Source organism: Lampris incognitus, chromosome 4, assembly GCF_029633865.1.
Source record: "Lampris incognitus isolate fLamInc1 chromosome 4, fLamInc1.hap2, whole genome shotgun sequence".
Taxonomy (NCBI): Eukaryota; Metazoa; Chordata; class Actinopteri; order Lampriformes; family Lampridae; genus Lampris; species Lampris incognitus.
Window position 1 is genome coordinate 50,669,720 of NC_079214.1, and position 24,198 is coordinate 50,693,917.

The 24,198-nt window shown below is 40.3% G+C and overlaps 1 protein-coding gene and 1 long non-coding RNA gene across 2 annotated transcripts in view; both read right to left on the minus strand.

Annotated features, from left to right (window-relative positions):
• Positions 1-1,633: 1,633 nt before the first annotated feature.
• LOC130111892 (uncharacterized) lies at positions 1,634-4,826 on the minus strand. The gene is made up of 3 exons (XR_008810181.1): positions 4,619-4,826; positions 4,432-4,533; positions 1,634-1,939 (listed from the first exon to the last, which is right to left on the minus strand). It is a non-coding gene; the product is annotated as an uncharacterized LOC130111892 (long non-coding RNA).
• A 1,024-nt stretch (positions 4,827-5,850) lies between these two features.
• LOC130111513 (non-muscle caldesmon-like) overlaps positions 5,851-24,198 on the minus strand; it is a 49,253-nt gene continuing 30,905 nt past the window's right edge. Inside the window, exons 5-15 of the mRNA XM_056278735.1 lie at positions 23,932-24,169; positions 23,256-23,396; positions 22,764-22,787; positions 20,986-21,027; positions 20,514-20,557; positions 18,439-18,523; positions 17,748-17,888; positions 17,021-17,119; positions 16,374-16,457; positions 16,002-16,110; positions 5,851-6,173 (exon numbers count right to left, since the gene is read on the minus strand). Coding sequence (XP_056134710.1) covers positions 6,148-6,173; positions 16,002-16,110; positions 16,374-16,457; positions 17,021-17,119; positions 17,748-17,888; positions 18,439-18,523; positions 20,514-20,557; positions 20,986-21,027; positions 22,764-22,787; positions 23,256-23,396; positions 23,932-24,169 — 1,033 coding nt within the window. The 3' untranslated portion in view covers positions 5,851-6,147. The remainder of the gene's footprint in view (positions 6,174-16,001; positions 16,111-16,373; positions 16,458-17,020; positions 17,120-17,747; positions 17,889-18,438; positions 18,524-20,513; positions 20,558-20,985; positions 21,028-22,763; positions 22,788-23,255; positions 23,397-23,931; positions 24,170-24,198) is intronic.

The window sequence follows — 24,198 nt, forward strand, 5'->3', positions numbered from 1 at the left end:
AGTTTGAATTTTGTTTAAAAAGAAAAAAAAGGGTCTTTATTACAAAAACAAATTATGTCAATTCTTATTTGGCTGTTAAAAGAAGGTTTTTTGTTTTTTGTTTTTGTAAATATGTGACGTTTTGATATGTCTTGGAAATCATAATGTAATGATGCATTGATTGCTTTATGTTAATGTGCTGTATGTTACTTAATTTTTGTGTAAAGGTCCCTTTACGGCCCTTTAGGGGGGAGTGTAAGTTATGTACAGTAGTTTGGATAATTGTATGCCCGCCTGGCCAGCAGGTGGAGCTATGGAGGCACCAATCTCATTAATATTTGGCGCATATATGACGTCATCATGCAGGGCAGGCTATTCAGAACGGTGCAAAGAAACGAAGCACATGGTTGCATGGAGTTGAGCTCCCGAAAAATACAAGAGTTAATTAAATGCGATAAAATGGAAACGGTTAATTTAAATGCGATAAAGTGGAAACGTTGTAAGTACACTGTTTTGTAATTGTATGTGAATTCCGAGTATTATATATAAATGTTAGATCGAGTTTGAATGTTTGTACAAAGCTAAATGAGCTCGGTAGATTCTTGTATAATCACCAGACTGAGCTAATAGCAGTAGCTATTGTGTTGTTATAAAAACGCATGTAAAATGCCGATAATATTGTTTGTTTTCTTATTACCGATGTGAATTTCATTTGACGCATTGTAAATTGTATTCGGTAACGTTAGTTTATTTCTGCAAATGCCGAGTAAATATCTACTAATTTGATGTTAAGAAAATTATTTGGATGACATTCTACTGACCGGGAGAGATGAAGCAGAGCACCTGAGAACGCTGGATGAAGTACTCTTGACAACTGAAAGAAGCTGGCCTGCGACTCCACAGAAGTAAGTGTGTGTTCCTACAGGATGAAGTCGAGTACCTAGGTCACAAGGTAGATGCTGAAGGCTTACATCCGGTGGAGAGCAAGGTGAGAGCCATAGTGGAAGCCCCACCCCCAAACACAGTGACTGAGCTGAAAGCTTATTTGGGGTTGTTAAATTATTTCAACAAATTCCTGCCTAACCTTGCCACACACCTAGCCCCATTACACCAGCTGCTGAGAAAAGATGTGCCATGGGCCTGGAACAGAGAAAAGAAGGAAGCGTTTCAGAGGTCAAAGCTGTTGCTTCAATCAGCCAAAGTTTTAGGTCATTACTCAGCTGACAAAGAATTGCTGCTGTCATGTGATGCCTCACTGTATGGAGTTGGAGCCGTGCTGTCACACGTGATGGAAGACGAAAGTGAGAAGCCACTATGAAGCCATCACACATCAAATTTTGACATGTGGTGTAAGATGCTTGACAGTGTTTCCCACACCTTATCGGATTGTTCTTTGATACTTTTTTGATCATCCTGGTTGGCTGCAATAATTTCAAGAAACATGCACTGAACATGGGGGCTTAAGAAAACTTTTGTTGCCTGAGGGCAATGCTGTGCAGTGGAGGGTTAAATAGGAAAAGTAAAATAGATGTATTAAGGATGGTGGCACAACCATCCTTACTGTGACTTAGAGCTTGATTTTCGCATTTACATCTTATTATGTACCGATTATTGAGCACAACAGTTAAGAACAAAGCATATACCATTTAGCAAATGCACTTTAATACCGGCACCATTGATCCTCTACTTAACTTTGAGCCATCAGGTTATTTAATTGTGCAATCAAACATAGTTGTACATTAAAACGCCAAATACAGTATAATCAAATGTCCCTGTGGCTTAACCTTTGCCAAACTTGGGAAGAATTGATAGAGGGGATCCTTATATAGCAGTAATCAGAGACCACACATTAGCTTCTTCTTTCAAGCTTGTGTCTAGTCACTCCTTAGTGCTCAGGGTTGTTCTGATGTTCAGTGGTTTCTCCTCCACCATGTCTCAACTGTGTCAGGTCCAAGTCTCACTGTTGAGCAGAGCACACAGTTAACCACGACATATAATCCTGGAATGGCTTCTGAACTTAATTTATTTGGCCAATGTGACCACTGGGCCAGTAAAGCCAATCCCATCAAAAACCAGATGTCCATTATAGCTGAATTTAAAAATGACTGCTCTGCGGATAAGCATGCTGATATACTTTATTATTACCATTAGATTTGGTTTATATTTGTTGGGTCTGAACATTCCCCTTCCCCATCCAAGCTTGGTTTCAAAGGCCCAGTATAATACAGGATGGATACAGGCTAAGTGAATGAAGGGGGACTTCTTCAAAATCCACCTTGATAATTCTAGCACAAATGCTAGGAAACTTCTACAATGGCTTTTACTGTGTTTATTTTTTAACTTCGATGTAACACAGCACAGTGAAATTAGCTTTGCTAAAGGAAAATATGTCATCTGAATTTTAACACCAGAGAGGCATGTTAATTCCAGGTCTAAATGTAATCTTAAGTCGTATCTAGCTCTATAATCATATATAATTATGGGCGGCATGGTGGCCCAGTGGTTAGCATTGTTGCTTCATAGCAAGAAGGTCCTGGGTTCGAACGCCAGGCTGTCCCAGGTCCTTTCAATGTGGAGTTTTGCATGTTCTCCCTGTGTCTGCATGGGTTTCCTCTGGGCACTCCGGTTTCCTCCCACCGTCAAAAAAGACATGCATGTTAGGGTTAATACTCCTCCTGTCTGTGCCCCTGAGCCTGACCAAGGCAATAGGAAGAAATAACTGGAGTTTGTCCCCGGGTGCTGCACGGTGACTGCCCATTGCTCCTAGCTACATAGCTAGGATGGGTGAATGCAGAGTAAATTTCATTTGTATGTATGTACAATAATGACTAATGAATAGTTTTCTATTCTGTTCTATATCATGCAGCAATATCAAAGGGAGCAACGTGTGCAATGATATGTACACCTTACATTCTTGTGCTTCTATTGGTCAGTTGCATGCTCTTATATGAACTGCTGATTCATTCCATTTAAAGAAGAGTCAAGTTTCTGTTTTCTGTCTGTGAAAAAAGCACAACAGGCCTTGAAGACAGAATTTCAACTCTGGAACCCAAGAGTTGGTAATTTTTCTCAAACCAGAGTTTCCCAGGACATGTTCTGTGATGAAAGATGGATATGATGGTGTACATTATCTGCAGTAGCTTACTTTAAAATGTTAGTTTACAGACTGGTAAACTTCATAGCCTAGCACGACACAGTAATATGAAAAATCTCATCAAATGAAAATATCCTCTTAGATTTTGCACCATGATCTTTCACAGTGGTGTTGTTATAAATGAGACTGCTTCTTAGTGTAACGGTAATTAGTTCAGAGATCTACAACACAAATATCTTTTTTATTGCAGGTGCCCCAGTGGTTCCCTCTTTATTGTGAACTTCCCAGTCAGTTCCCTGTCAGAACTTCTGACGGGGAGCATCGAACTTTCCCAGATGAAAAAAATGCAGCGTGTGTGTTAGTGGTGGAGGCCTAAGGCTGAGCAGGTTCCCAGCTGCCTGTAGGGGATGCAGCTCAGCAGCGTAGTGGAGTTCTCCCTGCAGCACTGCTATACATCTCAGGTGACCTGGAACCCCCCACCCCCCCAACCGCCTTGTCTGGGTCAAACTGTCATAGGCCTGAGGCGCTGTCATAGTGTAACATGTACTGAAGGCAACAAGGTTTTATTTTTGGAGTGGCCATGAGCACTGTTGCCCGCTCCCCTAGACAGGCATTAGTTCATTTCAGAATGAGACAGCCCCTGTGACACTCCGAACTGGGATTAACAAGCAGCAAGCAGGTTTCCCCAGCTCCTACTCAGAAAAGGTAAACCCATTGAAACTATGTGGCTGTTGATTGACAAGCTCATGGTACTGCGATGTGTTCCTGCCTCACTGGCACATGGTGCTAAGCTGGCTGCAGTGCATAAGATCTAGACTTACAAGTACACAATGTGAAATCTTAAAAATACATCTTAAATTTCATGTCTAAGTGGACAATAATTTGTAATGTCAACCATGCTGTATGTTTCTGTACAATTTTGCAAAATGGTGGATTGGTGGATGGTACTGAAGAATTATTAAAAGAACCTGCACATCAACATATTAATTTCAATATTATATCAACATTTGATAATCCTAATAAACGTTCATTTTCAATGGAAGATCGTTCACTCAATCTTTTAATTGGTATAGTAGTTTTATCTCTGCATCTGCCCTGTCAAAGTGAACCTTTGCTTTCTAGCATATCCAGTAAAAACAAAAAAAAAGGAAGAAAGAAAGAAAATAACACAACCTCTGCATCCACCTCTTACAAGGAGCACATTTTGGTAAGTTTCAGTCCAATATCAACTTTAGTATTGAAACAGATGAACATTGTATTGAATAAATAACTTGTCCTCAATATCTTTGGTATAGAAAGTTCTCTAAAGCTAGACTGGTTGAGATCATGACACACTTGAGTTGCAAAGCTAAACTTACACTTTCCTCTTTTGAGCTGCTCCAGTGGATGTGTCCCAGATATCTAATCCCGCTATCTTAAAAGAGGGACTTCTCATGTGTCGACCACTGTCTTTCCTGTCCCTGGACAGGAGAGGACAATGTAAAAGTGTTGTTGAAACAGGCTGACAAAGTATGTTTCATATTCCAGATGAATACTCATACTTACGAGAGGCGTTTCTTCATTGCACTGCTACGGAAAATGGAATCAGACAAAACACGCTTGCTGAAAACCATCTTTGTTTTATGTGCATGTTTCAGGCACATAAATCAAAATTTGTGCAAACCTGGAGTTGATTAAAATTCAAAACCCAGAGGTTGTGTGACCAGAACCACCTGGCAATGCTATAAGCATTAAATTTTAGGCCTCACGCAGAGGCCTATCAATGATTTGCAGCATAGAAGGGTGTCAGTGTTTAGAGGACGGCTCTTAACTGCCGGGAGCAGGTGGTTGGTGTCATAATGGTGTCACTTGCTCCAGTTTCCGTCAATCTAAATTTAGGTCATGGACCTTCTCTAGTGTCCATGCAAAGTTACTCTTGTCTTCACAAAGGAAACCCATTAGAAAACAAAACAAATCATCTGAAGTTAAGTGGAAAACATAGCTTACATAATTAACAACATTCAAATCCAATACCTAATCATAAAGTCAATGTACGTTCAATATTCATTTTGTGATAAGGATTTAATATAAGTTGTTGCAGAGTGTAAATCTGAACACTGCCTTAGTTCATGCATCTTATCTGAGCATTTTTCTTGTAGGTATTTTGCTATGTGATCATTCTATAGCTGCAGGGATATTTTGATAAATCTACTGTCGGCACTGTGTCTTACTTGCACTCATTATTAGTTGCATAGTTGTCAATGACCTCATGACATATAATAATGCACAGTATATCACTTAAAATATGTGATGAATGTAAACTGTGCCTGGCAACCCCAACCCAGTTAAAATGTGCATCCATCAACTTCAAAGTAGCTTTTGAATATATTGTATTTCCCATACAGATCATATTTAAACCAGACATTATTCTTTGTGGGAACTATTTTCAGAGTTAATTTGTCATCATTTCAAAGTAGGCGAGCCATAAACAGCAACATGCATAGCTTTCTATTTCTGTCACAGAGGTTTTATAAAGCCACACAACACCTTAAGGTCCTGTTAAAATTGGTTTTGAAAACTTGCTAATGAGCCTGTTGTCATAAGACTGCATAACTTCCTGAAACCAGTTGTGGTGGGTGTTCACAGAGTCATTAGCAGTTAAATAAAGGCTAAAAGCCGCTGTGGACATTGTTCAATACCTTATACCAGAAACAAACTTGAGTTAATTTGCAAAATAAATTATTGTGAATGAGCAGACAGTCATTACAATTACATGATGAAGGATTCAAACATACCCATCATTAACTTTATTTTCATTTTAGTGGTAATTTGGTGTAATGACATAAAATATCAACAAAAAGACAGTATAAATGAAATTTTCCAAGATAAATGATACATTTTGCCTTAATTTTTGCTCAGTGATGGTGTAGAGGACATTGACAAAGTATTCATCTGCTACAGCTATATTAACATTAATGTTAACTAATATGTGAAATATGAAGAAAGTTGAAATGTTATCTTTGGTCCTATGAAATGTGTGCAGTATCCAAGACATGGTTTATCCATCCAAAATCTTCAAATATCCAATGTGCCTTTCACAAATCTTCATGGAATTGCCCAGCTGAAAAGCAAAAGAACATAAGTCACAATTTTTCTACACCATCTAAATACAGTCAAATCCAAGAATTAAATGGCTTAGAAAAAAATAATGAAAACATTAGAAGTCTTTTGGAAAATTTTTAACAATGCTGTTGAAGGTTTGATAACTAAGGGAAAGGCTAACCAACCTGAGAAAACAAAAGCTAAATGTCCTATTGAGTGGTTCTGGATCTATTATCTGTCGAATTTTGGATGTTATGAACACACCATGTTATCAGAAAACGGCATTTAGTTTGTCAGTGTCAGGAAGGAAGATGCAAAAATGTTACTGTCTTTATTTATGTTGTCAGTTTTAGGACAGGGGATCTGTTCACCAGAACCACTTGGGAAATGTTACACAACCTGCCACTCTAACAGAGTTTTAATAAACAGCTACAATGCTTTACTTTGTGTCGGACTTGTTGTCATTATGCAAGGTTATGCTTGGTTAAAGAACAAGTTTGCTTTATCTGTCCCACTGTCTTTCAGGAGTTCGAGATGTTGATGGAAGTTGCCTACAGTAATGGGCTTGAGCCCGACCTCTCCCAACAGTATCCTCCACCCTTACTACCCAAACCAGGCAAAGACAACGCCAGGCTACAGAAACTTAAGAAGAAAAGAGCCAAGAAAAAAGGTGGCCCCTCTCAAACACCTATCCCCTTTCGCTCCTGTTTGTCACCTGTCAATGAAGCAAGCACAGACCTGGAGCACAGTGACCAGTCCACTCCACCAAGGACACCAGATTCAGCCTACCTAGGGGATTCTTCGGTGTCCAGTTTCCCTTTTGTCCCCATTTTTAATCACTCAGCATCTCCCTTCTCTAATCCTCAGAGTAGCCCCTATGGTCAAACAGGCAGCTTACTCCCACAGTCTTACACCCCTCCAGTCAGGACAACAGAGGACCAGGTGGCTCCACTATACGAGTGTTCCTCTTTTTTATTTGATGATGCAACTCCTCTGACAATGCCTCCATCAGCTCCATCACCCCCTCCTCAGAAAGTTCTGGCACCCCTTCCTGCTGCTTTTAATTCAACTGAGACTCCAGATTTTCATGGATCAGCGACAACAACAGCTCCTCCACTACCAGTTCCTGCACAGCAGACAAGCCCAAAAATATCAAGTCACAGCCTGACCCTGTCCCCGGCTGCCCCCGCAGGTGCTCCAGGCCTTGCACCCTCTCAAGTTCTAGATCTACCTCCTGTTCCAGTATTGCTATCACTTTCAATCCCTCAGATGGAGTCTTTTATTCCCAGCCAAGGGGAGACAAACACAGAGTCAAAGGACAAGGCTCCAAGCCAGGCAATGACTTTGACTGCCAGGCATGCTAGTAATGGCAGTTCCATTGCTTCTCAGATGCCCCCTGGAATGATCAGCTCAAAGATATCACTGGAGTCAGTCAAAGAGAAGAGGTTGGATACCCCACAAACAAGGGTTTATACATCTAAGGCAACATTCTATGAGATCTCCAAGCCCCCCTCAATTCAGGATCTCACTGTGGTTAATCCATCCTACAAGGGAGCATTATTATCTACCATACACAGAGAGAAAACAGCTCCGTCTGCAGTGAATGTTCTTGTATCTGGGACCCTGTCTGGGAGACCTAAGATACCCTCGTACACACCTGCGCGGGGGTCCACCCCTGTTTTTGAAATATCAAAACCCAACCCACTTTTATTTGCAACAAGTCTGAGTTTTGCCTCTTCCCAAAATGAGAAAACCCCTGCTAGCAAGGAGACTGCAGGGCACAAAGCACCAATGCAAACTGGCAGTATAAGCAAACCTGTTACTGAAGCAGAGCTAAAGCAGATTGGATTTAATAACACCTCTCCCAACAAGCACCCTCTGGAACTATTCATAGATCACAATGAGAGTGATATCCAAAATACTGCAAGGAGTAGAATAAATTCAATGGATGCTGTTTCCAAGATATCACCTAAAGAGAATGTAACACTGTGCATAAAAGCAGATGACTTGATTGTGGACAAGATGCCACTAACAGAACCTTCTGTCGCGGAATTAAAAACAGATCAAGTTTTAGAAGAAGCTGGAACTTCATATTTGTCAAAGACTCCGCCCTTTCTCTCTACTATACCAAAGTCAGGGTCAAATATTAACCCCATGCCGGTGATTTTAACACAAGCACCACAGAGTCCAAAACTCCTGTTGTCCAATTATCAACCACCTTGTTCTTCCGTCGATGAAGCCCGCAAATCTTTGACTTCATTATTGGGATCTCAGATGTCATTAGCATCTTCAAAGTTCAAATCTAGGTCAACATATTATGGGCTTACACCCTCTGAATACAATGCCTATGGTGGGATTAGGACAAACACATCATATCATAATTCACTTAGCCCCAAGGTTAATGAGTTACTTTCAAACAAAGTACAGTCTGAGGGAATGTCAAATAGATCTTCAATTTCAAAGTGTGAAGCATCTATGCCTAAAGCTCTTAATGGACATCCACCCATTACATCGACAATGGAACATTCTGCTCTTCATGTTTTACAGCCATCTTCAACCACAAGAGACTCTGAACGTCAAACACAGCAGACAATTACAATTAACAAAACGGTGCTTGGAGACAGCCAATCTGAAGCTCACAATAATGGAACACAAATGATACAAAGATCTAATGTGGACCAAATAAAACCTGAACTTCCATTTGGCTTGGCACAGAAAAATATGCAACAACCAACAAGTGAGATATCTGCATCAAAAGCCTCATATTCTGAGGCTACAATACCAATACCTAAAGCAGGTGAGATACAAACACAAAGCGGGGCACAATTTTCAATAGAGGCATCACTAAATACAACTCCCCCATGTCTGACTAATAGCAATGGTCCATTGGATTGTCTATCTCTCCCACAGAAAATAGAGAATGGATATTCAACTGTAGAGTTTCATAATAGTAATGATTCAAAATATCTTTCACAAAAAGAGGACAATGAAGAGGAGGCACCCTCAATAATTAACCATACAATTGATATGATTGTTAAAACAAAATCCAAGCCAACAAATCCTACACAAGTAGTAAGAATTGAGTCAACACACAAACTAGGCCCTCCAGTCCGTCATTACGAAACTGCCCGTGTAGTCAGTCCCTCATCAGAAAACATTCTCGATATTAAGCCTGCTGTCGAGCGTGTTAAAGAGCTCAGTCCTCTTGCATGCGCTATGGTGCAATCTCTAAACATAAATTCTCAACTCTCTGGGAAAGCTCCTAGAGAGTTGGGAATATCTGGTCTATCAGTGCCAGAGATCCAACAAACCATCAAGCCTGCTCTAGAGACAACACTGCCGAAAACAGCTTCCAGTGGAGTTGCATTACCTAAACAAAGGGAAGAAGTGCAGCAACGCATGAATGTGAGAGCAGAAGTTAAAAGTGTTCCCCCCAATAAGACAAACATAGATAATTTTCCTTGCACTTCTACTAATGCATCATGTGTCCAAGACAAACTAAGTGCTGAGCCCCATTTTTTCAGTATGTTTTCCAAGGAAACAAGCAACTCTATAACAGGAACCATCTGTCCACATGAGCCTGTTACAGCAGCTAGAGGCACTGTATTTGTTGCAGCCAAGCAAAACACAGAAATTCTAAAACAGAGCAAGCCCACATTAGAAACATTAATCCACAGAAAGTCAACAATAGAAAACAAAATGCCCAACAATGTATTTGGTCCAGATTTTCCAGTCAAGCCGTTTCAACTACCAAATGCATTTGACACAGATAACTTTTTGAGCAAACCTCCCTCAGAAAAACCACTTGACAAACCTATCACTGCTAACATAGCATCCAATATTTCAGATATCAAATTGCCCACAGAGACACACTTGCCTAATATGCCCACCCAAGAGCCCTTAAAACCCAGCAAATCTAAAAATGAGAATGTACTGCCAACCATAGAATCCAATCTCCAGAACAAAGCTATCAGAGAAGTAAACATCCCCAATGATTCTGGGGCAGATGCTCTGACCATTACTAGCAGACCCACAAAACAGGCCACACCAATTGTCCAGCCTCTAACCCAAACCATACTTTATAACAACCCCCCTTTACTGCTTACTCAAGTAAACATGGTGACCAAGCTTCCTTCAAACTTGACCTTTGAAGCCACAGAAATCAGCAAATCAACTGTAGAAAATGACACGCAACAAAACCCCTCTATCACAACCGTAGGCTTCTTTCCTGATAAAACACTGGCAGAAAGTCATCTCAATACACCTAGTATTACAGAAAACACTGACGGCAAGTCTATTATTGAAACAAAATTAGCTTCTCATCCTTCAAAAGCAAGCATGCCACCGAACAATTCCAACAATGATGTCACATTGTATATCAAATCTTCAGAAATGCTAACTGTGTCCAAAACTACCACAGCAACTATTTCATCTGGACAGTTAAAAAACCTAGAGACTATCCTCCATAGTAAGCCCACTATGGAAAAATTGCAGTCAAACAAATTTAGTGTGGCCAGCAATATTCACAGTACCTCTACAACTGATCCCCCAAAGCCTTGTATAGAACCTGTACCACCTACAAAGTGTCAATATGAAATGGGAATAAACACCAAACCTACGACTCAAACTATGGTACCCAACAAACCTGCCTTGCTAGCCAGCCCTACCATGAGGTATACCACACCAAAAAGCCCTAAATTAAGGTCAGCCCTTGACAGCCAACAAGCTATAAAGCCTATGATTACAACAAACCATGTTGAAGGCTGTTTAACTCAAACAAGACCCAACATAAATTCCAAAGTTGAGGACAAACAGCTTGGCAATCCTCTTGCTGAACACAGAGCTTCAGTTTTACCTGATTCGAGATCAACCAATAAAAGTATTGTAAATGAATATCCCTCTTTTACCCTGCCAAATACAGATAATAGATCTTTAGTAAGCCTTCCTATAGAAACTAACCACTTGCTAAAACCTGTACCTGATAGAATAATTTCCCCTGCCCTGGGGTCCATGCTAACAATCCCTAGACCTAGTCAGAATAAACAAACCCAAGCCTTTCCATGGCCTTGGCAAATCCCTATATCTGTTGATAATGTTCAACCATCTATGAATTCCATGAACTCTCATGCTGAAGTGAAACACTTACAATCTGTGGCCGAAGCAAAGACCTCTACAATCATTAACTCAGATACTGTAAATACACAACTACTCACCCACTTTACCCAAAACAATAAGTCTGCTACAAATATTCTACCCACTGGCAAAGCCACCTCAGTTATTGAAGCTCCACTTAGCCCCACAGCACAGACTAAAGATTTGATTAAAGCTATGGCAGGAAGAAGAGCTTCCCCTTTCCCTGACTCTATGGGAGGTAATAGCCCTGTAATAAATGCTCAATCTTTCACCAAGTCCTCTCAAACTCTCCCAACACTTATAAGCACTATTCCATCCTCTTCAAAGTCAACAACAGAGAGCATTTTCTCTCCAAGACCAGAAATAGAAATTATTATGAAACCACTCACAACTAATGCCATGTCAACCCCAACTAACAGTCCTGCTGTAGAAGTACATTCTCTGACAACACAGATAGAAACACATAAAGCCTCGAGCTCCACTATAGTGAGTAGACCCTCTTCAACAACTGTAGAGAGCAGAGCCCCTATCTGTCCCATTGATCCTATCGTCACTACTAACTCCACAGTAACTGCACAGCCCCAGGAGGTGGGAGCAAGACCTTCCTCCAGCACTATAGAAACTAATCTTTCTGTGACTTCAACTGTAGAAACTAATGATTCTACAAACGCTTCACTCAACTCTGTCCTGGTTAATACACATATCAGTAATACTATGCCCCCCACAGACCCAGGGATAGGCAGCACATCGCCAGCTAACCCAGCAACAGATAGTGTCATGAAAGCGTCCATAGTTAAAGCTGCTGTGATTGATTCTACCACTCCTGCCTCTCTGCCTCAGGCCTCAGTCACAGTCAAAGCTCCATCTCCAAACAGAGGAATGTCACCGCCATCTCAGCCAAAAACTGGACTGAAAGACAAGGAGTCTCTGGTGACCAAAACTACAGCAACCGTGATGGAAGCCCTCCCAGACACACCCTCTATGAAGTCAGGGACATCAACTGCATCTTTAATTGCTGAGAAGAAGGGTGTTTCAGCAAAAGTGTCTCTCTTAACTGATGAATCGAAGGTGGCACCAAAGCCAAAAGGCCTCAAGGCTAGGCTTACTGGTTGGTCCCGGCTCAAAAAACACATGATAGTTGAACCTGAAGAGCCTAAGTTCCCAGAGCCAGAGACCAAAGCTCAACCGGATCCTGGTGGCAGCCAGATAAAGACTGATAAAGGCAATAATGATAACATATCAGTAGATCAATCAGCCGATCTAGAGATGGTCGAGAACAAAGACAGCCCCAGGGCACTGAAGATGTGGGATGCTGTACTCTTTCAGATGTTCTCCACCAAAGACAAAATTATGAAGCAGCTCAAAACCTCCAAGAAAGATTCAGACAAACAAAAGGCATGTAAAGATAACCAGGTAGAGGTTCCCTCTTTTGTGAATAGGCTGCCAGTTCTACTGTACAGTCCCCGTTTTGATGCCAGAAAGCTGAAAGAGGCTGCAGCCAAGCCACTCACCAAAATAGCTGCAGTGTTTGAAAGGGGGCTGATGAATCGCAAATCTCAGGAGGATGACCGAAAGGACTTCAATAGAACAGCAAAGGGTTTTGGTGCATCAAAAAATTCAGATGTGTAACTGATGCTATTGAATTCATGAACATGGATGTTGGGCTTTGAAAGGCACTGCATAAATGCTGTCAAGCAATGCAAATGAGTAGTTAAACTGAGATAGAGAGTTTAAACAGTGTCCAGGGAGGGGGGGGCAGAGGGGAAAGAGTTTTTGAGGCAAAATAATCACATTTAAGAGCACCAGTTTGATGTTAAGCATTAAAAAAGATCCTGCTATCTGTTACGTAAATGGTTAAGTGAATGGAAGGAATATATGATTGCATTAGGGTTCGAGTTTTTGGGGAGGGTTGAGGTAACATAGACCCGAGGGAAAAAGGTTCAGATCCATCCGTGTATCGAATGATCAGCTGTCTACATATCAGATTGGATGAAAGGAATTTTGTCATGTTTTTAAGCCATGATATTAGTAACCAAGCAACCTGTTCTTGTGCACTCACAAAAGGGAAAATCATCCCAAAATAATTAAGGACTGGCCGCTCTGATGGCTGACCGGAATAAACCGCCGTTTTTGCAATCCGCTCGTCATGTAGCTGGAGGTTTGTATCCCAGACTCGCCGTAACCGGTCACGGCCAGAGCGTCCACGGGGTAAGGCATTCATTAGGCCACCCTTACCCGAGGGATAGGGGGTGTAGATCGGTGTAGTGTTCGGGGACTCGTTGTTCTCCAGCGACCCCTCTGGCCCATCCGGGCGCCTGCAGCCAAGCAACCGAAAGCATTCTCCCTACGTCTCCTTCGCGGCCTGAGGGTAATGCAATCCATGCGAGGCTTCAGCGTGTAAAATAGCGAGAGCAGCCGACACGAGTTGGAAGGAAGTTGGTGTTACGACTATCTCCTTCCTGTGGAAATGTGAGCCAGGGGAGTTATTCGACAAGGTTTCCGGCCATATGCCATTGGGTTAATCAGGTGGGATAAGGGGAAAAAACTAGAAATAAATTTCTAAAAAAAATTAAGGACTATAGGGGTTTTCAATGGTTAACTCTGTTAACATCTTTATTAAGCATAAAAAAATCAAAGAAGCCATAATACAGACGTGAACATTTTATCTTTAACTGATGTAACGACAATATCAAACAAGAAAATGAAAAAAAAAACAGTTAAAAAGACATACTCAGTACTACATTATATATATATAAAAAATGTGCCCAGCGAATAACTACACAATGATTTTATAATATTTGAGATGATGTTCTGCATTTTGTATTTGAGTTGATGTTTTTGTTTAACATTATCCAATGATCAAATTAATTGGATTCCCAATGGAATAAAAAAGCATCTATCTATCTATCTATCATCTATCTATCTATCTATCTATCTATCTATCTATCTGTCTATCTGTCTATCTGTCTATCTGTCTGTCTGTCTGTCTGTCTATCTATCTATCTATTTATCTTCTATCTATCTATCCGGAGTTTAATGCATGTAGATATTGAAATTCTGTTGAGGTGGAATAAGATAGTTTTACCTATCATGTTCCATTTTTTTTTTGTATTTTTCTAAACAATGCTTGCTTTCAGTGTTTACTGCTGGTAGGTTGTTTTGTTTTTTGTATCACTGTGTAATAAGTAGGGCTTTTACATTCCTGGAACAAAAGGGCAGATGGACACTCAGTAACAGTGCAAATGAGGGTACCTTAGAAAAGTGGCACAGCCTGCAGAAATTGAGAGGCAAATTGAAAAATGTGAATGTATAATCAGCAAAGGACAAAGGGATGTGTGGGGTGGACGGTGGACAGAACATTTATGTTTTGTCTAAATGAGAATGTTGTGTGAGATGCATGGCAGCTAGATCATGACAGAAGTGTCTTATTTTTTTGGTCACAAGTCAAAGAAGTTGGTAAATTCCAAAATTTGCCATTCATCTTTCCTGATAAAGTGTCCAACTAGATGTTGTCTAAAATAGAAAGAAAGAAAAAAAAAGACTTCATAATGGTGTATCACTTGTCAGCATGACTGGTGGAGTATAGTATATCAGTTACTGCAATATTCAAGCAATTATATAGTGGCTGAAAACAGTTTCCATGAAGCCTAGTAGACCTTTGAGGACTCATGCATTGAAAGGCACCGCACAGTTTAGACTGTAGTGTGGATGTAGTAGAACTGAATAGCTCTGAGACAATGATGGCTAAAGAGTAAGGGAAGATCCCTTTGCACTGAGTGAATCCCAGAAGTCCTCAGTTAAATAAACCTATTGTTAAGAATATGCACTGGAGAAAAAAATGTGTGATAGTCTAAGAAGGAAGGAGCAGGACATCGGTTAGTGATGTAATATTTGATATTTCATGGCTGCTAACAGTTGAGCTGCTGTTCCAAGTGATTGTGAGCATGTTTTTATTTTTCCTTTTTGTCTCTAAGATTGTTTTAAGAATCCCTACATACCGCTTGTGACAGGGCAGACAGGACACTAACCACACAAGCTAACCACAGCCCAATCTAATGCCCTGATGCTTAAACTAAACAATTTTTGATTAATGTGTGATTATCAAAATTGCATAAAAGTCAAATAAGCTGTTGCTTGTTTGTTGTTATTTCTGAAAATATCATTAATTTGAAATGTTTATGCCTTTTTTGTATGGCGATTATAACACTATTCATATTTCACCCTTAAGGTAAACACTCTTAAGATATTTTCTATAAACAACACTGAATAAAGGAAATGGGCTCTGGATCTGTAAAAGGGATGGCACACGCCACAGAAGAATCCCTTTCATATTTACCTTCAACAGCATTTAAACAATACCAATTATGTACAACTCTCTGTCCTTTTATGCATAGTATAAATACACACTTTTTACAATTATAAATGAGGGCAAATTTGATATTTTTAGGTATCAAACATTAATTCAGCTACATTGTGGTATCACAATTCTGATTCTGATTGCACTTGAGACTTTTTTGTGGTCAAATGCTTATCGTGATATTAAGACTAACATTGCTTTTTACTTGAATCATAAAAGCTGTAGCACACTCTTTTTACATATATCCATAATATATATGAAAAACATTTTCAAAATGAAAGGTGAAGAGCAGACAAAAGGACATTTTCTGTCTTGATTACTACTCTGATTGCAAGACTCGCTTAAGGTATCTCTCACCTGGTGGATAGTTGGTGTACTCACTGTAGTCATCATCATCAACATAGACCTTCTCATACTTTCCATGACCCGTCACCACAAATTTGTGTCTTTGACCGCAAGAGCTCCCCTGCAAAAATATTTTGTAAAGTGATAACAGCTCCATATATTTATCCCCGGCAGATTTACAGACATCTATGGACAAATGGCAAGGTTTATTGGATGGATTTAATCCCCACAACATGGATGACGTATGTGTGTCCATAAATGGAATTTGGTCTATCTATAGGTTCTTGAACACTGAACCCTTAACTAACCAATTATTGTTAGTCGCTTTGCATAAAAATATCTTACAGTAATCACGACAAGAACTGCGAAAGAGTTGAAACTTACCCTTCCTTCTCTTCCAGGAGATGATGTGTCAACCAGGTTCTCCCATAAATTTTTCTTGCTTAGAACGTCACCTGGTTTGATTTCCTGTGATTATGAAAACAATACTATCTTATCTTGTTATCCCCGTCTGTCTGCTGGTACAACCAGTCCATGTCCTTTATAAGGAAAACTGTGACTAATATGAACGACGCTGCTACTATGGTACACAGTGTGTCTGGGTTTTACATCTTCCCACAAGGGGGCAGACATTCAACGACCCTATTAGTGACAACTGGGTTGGATTGACTTATTCAAGAGACAGGGCAAGGAGGTTTTATCACAGTTTTTATCCTTACCATCATTTTAATCATAGTGTAACAAAAAACACTTACGAAGGAGAGATGAAAAATAAAGGGAATTCAGAAACAATATCAAACTGATCAGTTACCTTTGCTACATGAAAGATGAAGAAGTTATCAAACAAGGGAAAAGTTGAGGAGAAGATCGGGAAAGAAAGTTGAGGTTAGAATATAGAAGACTTGAGCAATTAATCAAACATGTAAATAAACAGTCTGTGCCGATATTATTTGTGAGGGATTCCTGTGCTATGGGCACAACCAATAAAACTGTTAGCATGGCAGTTGATAAGATGAATATTCATGACTCACTGCTGGTTTGGAGGGGGAGATGTTCCTGGTCCCATCTGAGCTCCCTTTCACCCACTGGTTGATAAGGTCAGCCACCCCCACTTTAAGACCATCTACATCCTGAGACAAAGATGAGGAACTGTCAGTCACCATTGCACAATTGTATTTCAGTTGTTTCCAAACTATTCCATGGGTAACCACACTACTGCTGGTTTTCAATTCGGCCAGGAATTTAATTGTTTATCATTTGCGTCAGGTATGCCAGCCAACCAATCAGGGTTTTTTTAGACATGGCACAACATGTGAATATAATAAACTACCTGGCAGAGAGGAAAACTAGCAATTCTGTGGGTCCCTGAGGCCTGGATTGAAAACCAGCACTGAATGTTATGCATATCTGCCTTCAAGTACCTCAGCTACAGTTGCACCCATTTAAGAAGGTGCCACTTATACAGTCAGTTTAAATCTATCCTGCAGCGTTACTGCTAACAATTTTCTCTAATATCACATATGTCTTTGATATGTGAGAAACTCACAACACAGTAGTTATCGGGTAATTCCTTGAGATTGTCACTGGATATAGAACAGAGATCCAATATCTTTTTTTTTAAGCAATGCTTCTTGGGAATGAAGTGAAAGCATGTGCGTATTTCAACAAGAATGCAGTAAACAGCAGCACTTCAACAATAGTGAACAGTGCAAGTTGGTTAGACTATGAGGTGTTGATGAAGGCGCCATGCTTGTTAACCTTGGATGGTGTGGCATTAGTGGAGCTCTGGTTCCAGGCATCGCCAGCTTCAAACAGGTTTCTCTTCGAGGCCACAGGCTCGCCGGGACTTGGGAGGTCTGTTAACACCTGCTTTGCTGCTTTGGGCTCCACGGATGAGATCTGGAGGAGGGAAACACATTTTTGACAACAGGTTGGGGTTGTGAAGTTTGGATGCAGAGAAATTTGAGCAGTGTCTGAGTCAGCAGGTATTTAGTCAACATGCATTTAAAAACGTAGGTCTCATCTTTCCTAGGAGCCAAATAAGAACCTTCAGTTGCTCAAACTCTTAATTTGTTTGATGAAAAACTCACATATGTTAAGTTTTTGAGTCAAGTTTGACAGGGTTCACGAACGCTTTTATGGACATATTTTTCCAATTAGTATTTTATTGTAAGTTTCAAAGAACATTTTCAAATCTGATTAGTAGTCCAGAAAACTTTTCAAGGGGTCTAAGTATTTTTGCAAAGCATTGTCACGTGTTCAACTGACAGACTCTGGTCTGAGGGAACATCTAACACCTGAGCAGCACGCTTCATTACTTACTTCAAACGAGTTTCTACCGGTCACTTAGCATAGCAGGAGCCATAGCTGGCACTTTTCATAATGATTCTTTCACCAAAAAGGAAATTACCAGTGGTCACTGGGGCTAACTCTTTGGTTGTGCCATTACCTTGATGGCATGTGTGTACTGCTCCAACCTGTTGTCAATCTTGGAGACGGCAATAGGCGGCGGGGTCTTCCTCATGCTGTTATTACTTTAAAAAGAATGGCAACACATCTTATTGAAGAGATGCTGAAAGTATGATAGTGTGTTTTTAGATTGGTAAATCAAACTACAGATATAACCCTGGACTCTGAGTCCCACTCTCTTCATTGCGTGCTTACTCTAATGTTCTTATACTTTGGCTCCATCTCTTAGAAAAGTTGCATGGGAAATCAAGGTAAACTGTATTCTCAGGAGGTTAAGAAACAGTCGGCTGCCAGCTGGTTACGACACATTTGGGTTTTGTGGAATATTTTGTCTCACCCGTATAACATTCAAAATATAATTGTTTCAACTTCTAATGCAGGACAGATGAAAAATACATGAATGAGGAGGGACGTCTAAAGTGGTTTCCAATGCAAAAATGTGAATATGGTTAGCTAGCCTACTTCTGCACAACTCTTGGATTTCTAACAATAAGATAGATTATCATGCTCTTAAGGTCTATCTACACACACATTCATCCTTCATTTTCTCCTCGTGTAACTAGACTCTGGTCACAGTTATAAGAAAGTCCATTTTAGATGAAAATGAAAATATGCATGTGGCACATGACCATATCATGAATTAACATCAAACATTAAGGACACTTTCCTAGTTTACCATTCTGCTCCCATTTTCTTTCCGCAATGAACAGTACTATCTGTCTCTACAGCTGTGACTTAGCAAGGTTGCTCCAAGACAGCAGCAGCTCAGTTACATATAGAATAGTATAGAGTCATAAATCTTTCTTTCTGACTCAGTTCCTGATCCATTAAACAGCTGGGGTGGACAGAACCTACTAAAAAGCCTGACATCATCATGTCCTTTGTCAAGCCTTTGTCAAGCCTTTATTTTCCCCCCCTTTTTCTCCCCTATTGTACCCGGCCAATTACCCTGCTCTTCCGAGCCATCCCAGTCGCTGCTCCACCCCCTCTGCCGATCCGGGGAGGGCTGCAGATTACCATGTCTCCTCTGATACATGTGGAGTTGCAAGCCGCTTCTTTTCACCTGACAGTGGGGAGTTTCGCCAGGGGGACATAGCACATGGGAGGATCACGTTATCCCCCCGAGTTCCCCCTCCCCCCGAACAGGCACCCCAATTGACCAGAGGAGGCACTAGTGCAGCGACCGGGACACATACCCACAGCCGGCTTCCCACCCGCAGACACGGCCAATTGTGTCTGTAGGGATGCCTGACCAAGCCAGAGGTCAAAATGTTTTTATGCATGCTCAGTAATCCAGGTAAGAAAATCAAAGAAAGTTGAATCGGTTCATATGGACACAACATTTATTGACAGAAACGTTTCATCACTCATCTAAGTGACTTATTCAGTCTAAACTGACTGCAGGTTATGCCACTGTTTTGTTTATAAGGGTGGGGATACCTGCAGTCAGTTCAGACTGAAGAGGTAATTTAGATGAGTGATGAAACGTTTCTGTCAATAAACGTTGTGTCCAGATGAACCGATTCAACTTTCTTTGATTTATTCATGGAAGTTTTACTAAGCATGTATACACTTCATCACATTTTGTCATGAGCACATAGGGCCCTGTCAGCTTCATCGGATCAATTAGGACTTCAGTGCCTTGGGTACATCCAAAAGCAGTTGTTCAGGGTGAGTAGCGCATACCATAAGTCAGTGACCACCACAGAGATTTTTCCAAGCCTTCAGTAATTAGCCAGTTTCTCCGTCAAGCTATTGTCACCTCAAAATGTATGTTAAACTTACTGTCCAGAAAAAATATTCCCACCTAAAGATTTCACGTCACTTTTTATTAATGGTAACTCCAAAATGAATACAGGTGATCCATATAGATATATATATATAGCTTCCTTTGATAAAAATCAGTCTCAGAAATTTCAGGTATCCACTTACAAAGGATCTGGCACACGAGCCCGCACATATTTGTCTCTCGTCCTTGATTTCTTTTAAGTAAAATAATCTCTTTGCTTGGTTTTTCTTTTCTGTCATTTCTACCAAGCCAGAATGTGGACTCACCTTTTCATCAGTGAGCGGCTCAGAGACTCTGTTCTCTCAGTGATCTGTAGAGAGGAACCCAGACATTGTGAAAATTGCTAGTCTGGCCTTCCAACTGTGACAAGAGTATTCATCTGTATCATTTTAAAACTGGCGTTCTCTTCATCAAGCTCTGCTGGGTCAGGAAGTAATATTAATTGCCACCGGCAGCAGTGATAGCAGTAAAGACAAAAGTAGCAGGTCTTGCTGCGGCTGCAAATTTAATCAGGTTTAAATATTGCCACTGGCAATCAACCAAACACTGGAACGTTTCAGCTATGGTCAATCCACTCTTAACTGCTCTCATGAGTACCTATCCATCATTTGGAGCTCCTATTCTATTCTTATAATCTATCTGGCTAATATGATAATGAAAGTGGTAGATAAATTTGAGGGTTCTTTATGATACAGCTGCTGACCTCTGACCCCGGTCATTTCCTGAGCTCACACTCACCGTGCACGTACTGTCAGCTGTGACTCTGGCCTGCATTTCATTCTGCCGAGTCACAAAAAGACAAACAATGAAAAATACGAAGCCAATAACGTTGATGCAGGACTTTGTTAAGCTTTGCAAGCATTTGGTCTCAATACACAAAATGCCATTCTGCAAAGCCAAAGCTGACAACATGCATGTATGCATTCTCTGGAACTACGCACACCGCTAGGTCAGTGCTTCTCAACCTTTTAGGCTCAAGACCCCAAAATACAATGCAACGTGTACTGGTGATGACTTGTTGCAGGTAAAAACATGCAGAATGAGGACTTTTCAAGACAAGATGTTTTTCATTTTCCCTTTTCAGACCATATCATTTGATTAAATATTGACTTGAAATACTATTTCAATAGAAAAAAATTGATGAATTTATTAAAAATATCATTGTTGAAATATATACTGGCAATATTTATTTTCCTGGTCCCATAAATTATCTTGTGAGCCCCGTGCAGGATCCCCCACAAGGTTAAGAACCACTGTGTGACATGATGTCAACAAGGAACAAGGAGCAAAAAGAAGGAGCAAAATTCTCAGCTTTTTAATAGCAGAAAACTGAAAGAAGCTAAGGTCAAGGACATTTCACAGCAGACGGTAAAATAATGGCGTGTGTCCTCATGGTATGAGAAGCGATCATGTAACTAAAAGGCCAGACGTTTGATCCTAGTAATTGCCCAGTGTGTGTCATTTGAAAGGAATGAATCCTTTCTAAGGTTTACTCAAGTAAGACACTGAACCATCTACTGAAACTGTAAGACAAGTCGCTCTTGATTACAGCATCACCTAGTGTGAATGGCTGACATGAGTGAATATGACTGTGATTAGGGCTGTGCAATATGACAGTATATATCATGTGACGATAGAAAACGTCTATCATTTCCTATTAAGCTCTATCGTTTATTTCGTATATGCCGCACACTGGTCCCCGCAACAGACTCAAACACCACCTACACAAGAATCATGTCAAACGGTACAGAGAGAGTCTACAGATGAGAGCCGCAAAAGCACAGTTGTGTGTTCAAAACAAACCCCGGACTCAGACGTCACAAGAGGCTTTTTGCCTGCGGCACACCATATGTCAAAGAATCACAAAGATGGAAGGAGATAACGACTGCCCCTGCAACTTACATATGCAAAAACATGGCCCCAATTTACATGGTCGAGAAACGGGGGCTTTGTGAGTTGGTGCGAACACTCGACCCATGGTACACAATGCCAAGCCGAAAAAACTTCACTCAAGTTGAGTTGCCTCGTTTATATCAAGTGTCGGGCCAAACTAGAGGGGGAAATCCACGAGGTATTCTATTTTATATTTTTTTACATGCTTAATTGAAAATTTGCACAACAGTTCTAAATAAAAGGAGAAAAATAATCAGATATGAGTAAGTACCTTTTATTTGTCATGTATATAATTCAAAATGTAATAAGAAATAGGCCTTTCCATGTGGTCATTTTATATAAACAATTTCTTCATTGAATTTACAGAAAATGGGCTATATCGTGATATGTGTCATTATCATGATATGGATCACCTATATCGTGATATTACATTTTGGTCATATCACACAGCCCTAACACTGATTTACATGCCTTTTTTTTTACTTTAAATGCTTAAAATTAAAGAATGCAAGAAACAGACCAAAACTTCCATCTGCCTTGTTGCAGACAATGTAGTACCACAGAGACAGTTACTGTACCACTCCCTATGCAAAGCAATCAACACATGCATGTATGTGACTTACTGGATAAAACTGTATGAGAAGTTTCTAGAGGAAGGGCATGAAGCAAATAAAAAGAAAAAAAAGAAAAAAATACTTTTGAACATGATTAACAGGATACTAATTTCAATAACATCACCATTAGCATGAAGCTACTGATGTTGGTGATATCACCTGTTAGATATCAGCATCTATAGTATTTTGAAGGTATGTAAGAAAGTAAGAAAAGGGGTTGATAAGCTACAATCCTCTTGTAGAGATTATTCTAAGACAAAAAAAATGATCATAAAAGCTATTTTTTTTCCTTGAAAGAACATGTCTTGCTATAACTTATATCACTTTGATAGTACATGCTTCAGTGCATACTATCAATTAGCCATCATCAAAATTTCAATGAATTTCAAAAATTGGTCATTGCTGGTGTCCCCCGGCAACAGCCTTTTTCTTTCTTGTGATATCGTAAAATACTTGGGGGATATTTTGATTTATATCGGCAGGTTATGGCTTACCAGATACCTTAAATGTAGGGCTCATTGGACCATAGGGGTTAAATGGCCCCTCCCCTTCATTGCTAGAGATGCTGGGGGTGGTCTTCCTCTCTTGGTCTTTCTCCTCCCTCCACCTCTCCCTGTACTCTGTTGTCTTTTGTCCCTCCATCTATGGGTGTAGCAACACCAACCCAACTTAGGTTGTAGCATAAGCATCATTCAAACCAACATGTAAAGCATTTCATTCCAAAATGTCTTCTGTGTATTTGGGAAAAAGTTGTTAGCTGGTGTCAAAAGCCATGTAATTGTTTTGTGAGATGGCAAGCAAGTGGAGTCAGTGTTGATTTTAGGTTGTAGCCAACAGCCTGTTAGAAAAATCATATTTATACATATAATAGTGCATTCGTGCTCATACGTTATGAACTTAAACACAGATAAATATGCATAAAGGTGATTTAACCACCATGTGCACCAATTGAACCTAATGGATTACAAAAAATAAAAAATAAAATAGCAATGTTCAGCAAGATATGTATATTTACCAATTAAGTAAAGACAAAATCAAGCAGAAGCACATCGACTCAGTTCGACATGAATTTTTCTCCCACACAAAGAGAAATAAAAGGGAACTGCAATCAGTTTGAGTCTGCAGGAACTGCAATGAAGTTATTCTTATTAATTTATTATTATTATCCAGCCCTTACCTCCTCGGGGAAGTGACTGTATTCCTCCTCCAATGCCATAACCCCGTGTCTGTCCTCCATTCTAAGGTGGAGGTTTCCCATCATGCTCTGCTGCTCCTGTTCCGTCTTGAGCTTAAGCTCCTCCAGTTGTTGCTGTCTTTCCCTGTGGGTCTCCTCCAGCTTCTTCTCATGCCCCAGGAGGACCTCCACCTCTTCCTCACCCACCTCCTCCCTGTGATCAGCTGGGCTGACATTGAGACTTAGGAAGAGACCAGGAAACTTGTTACA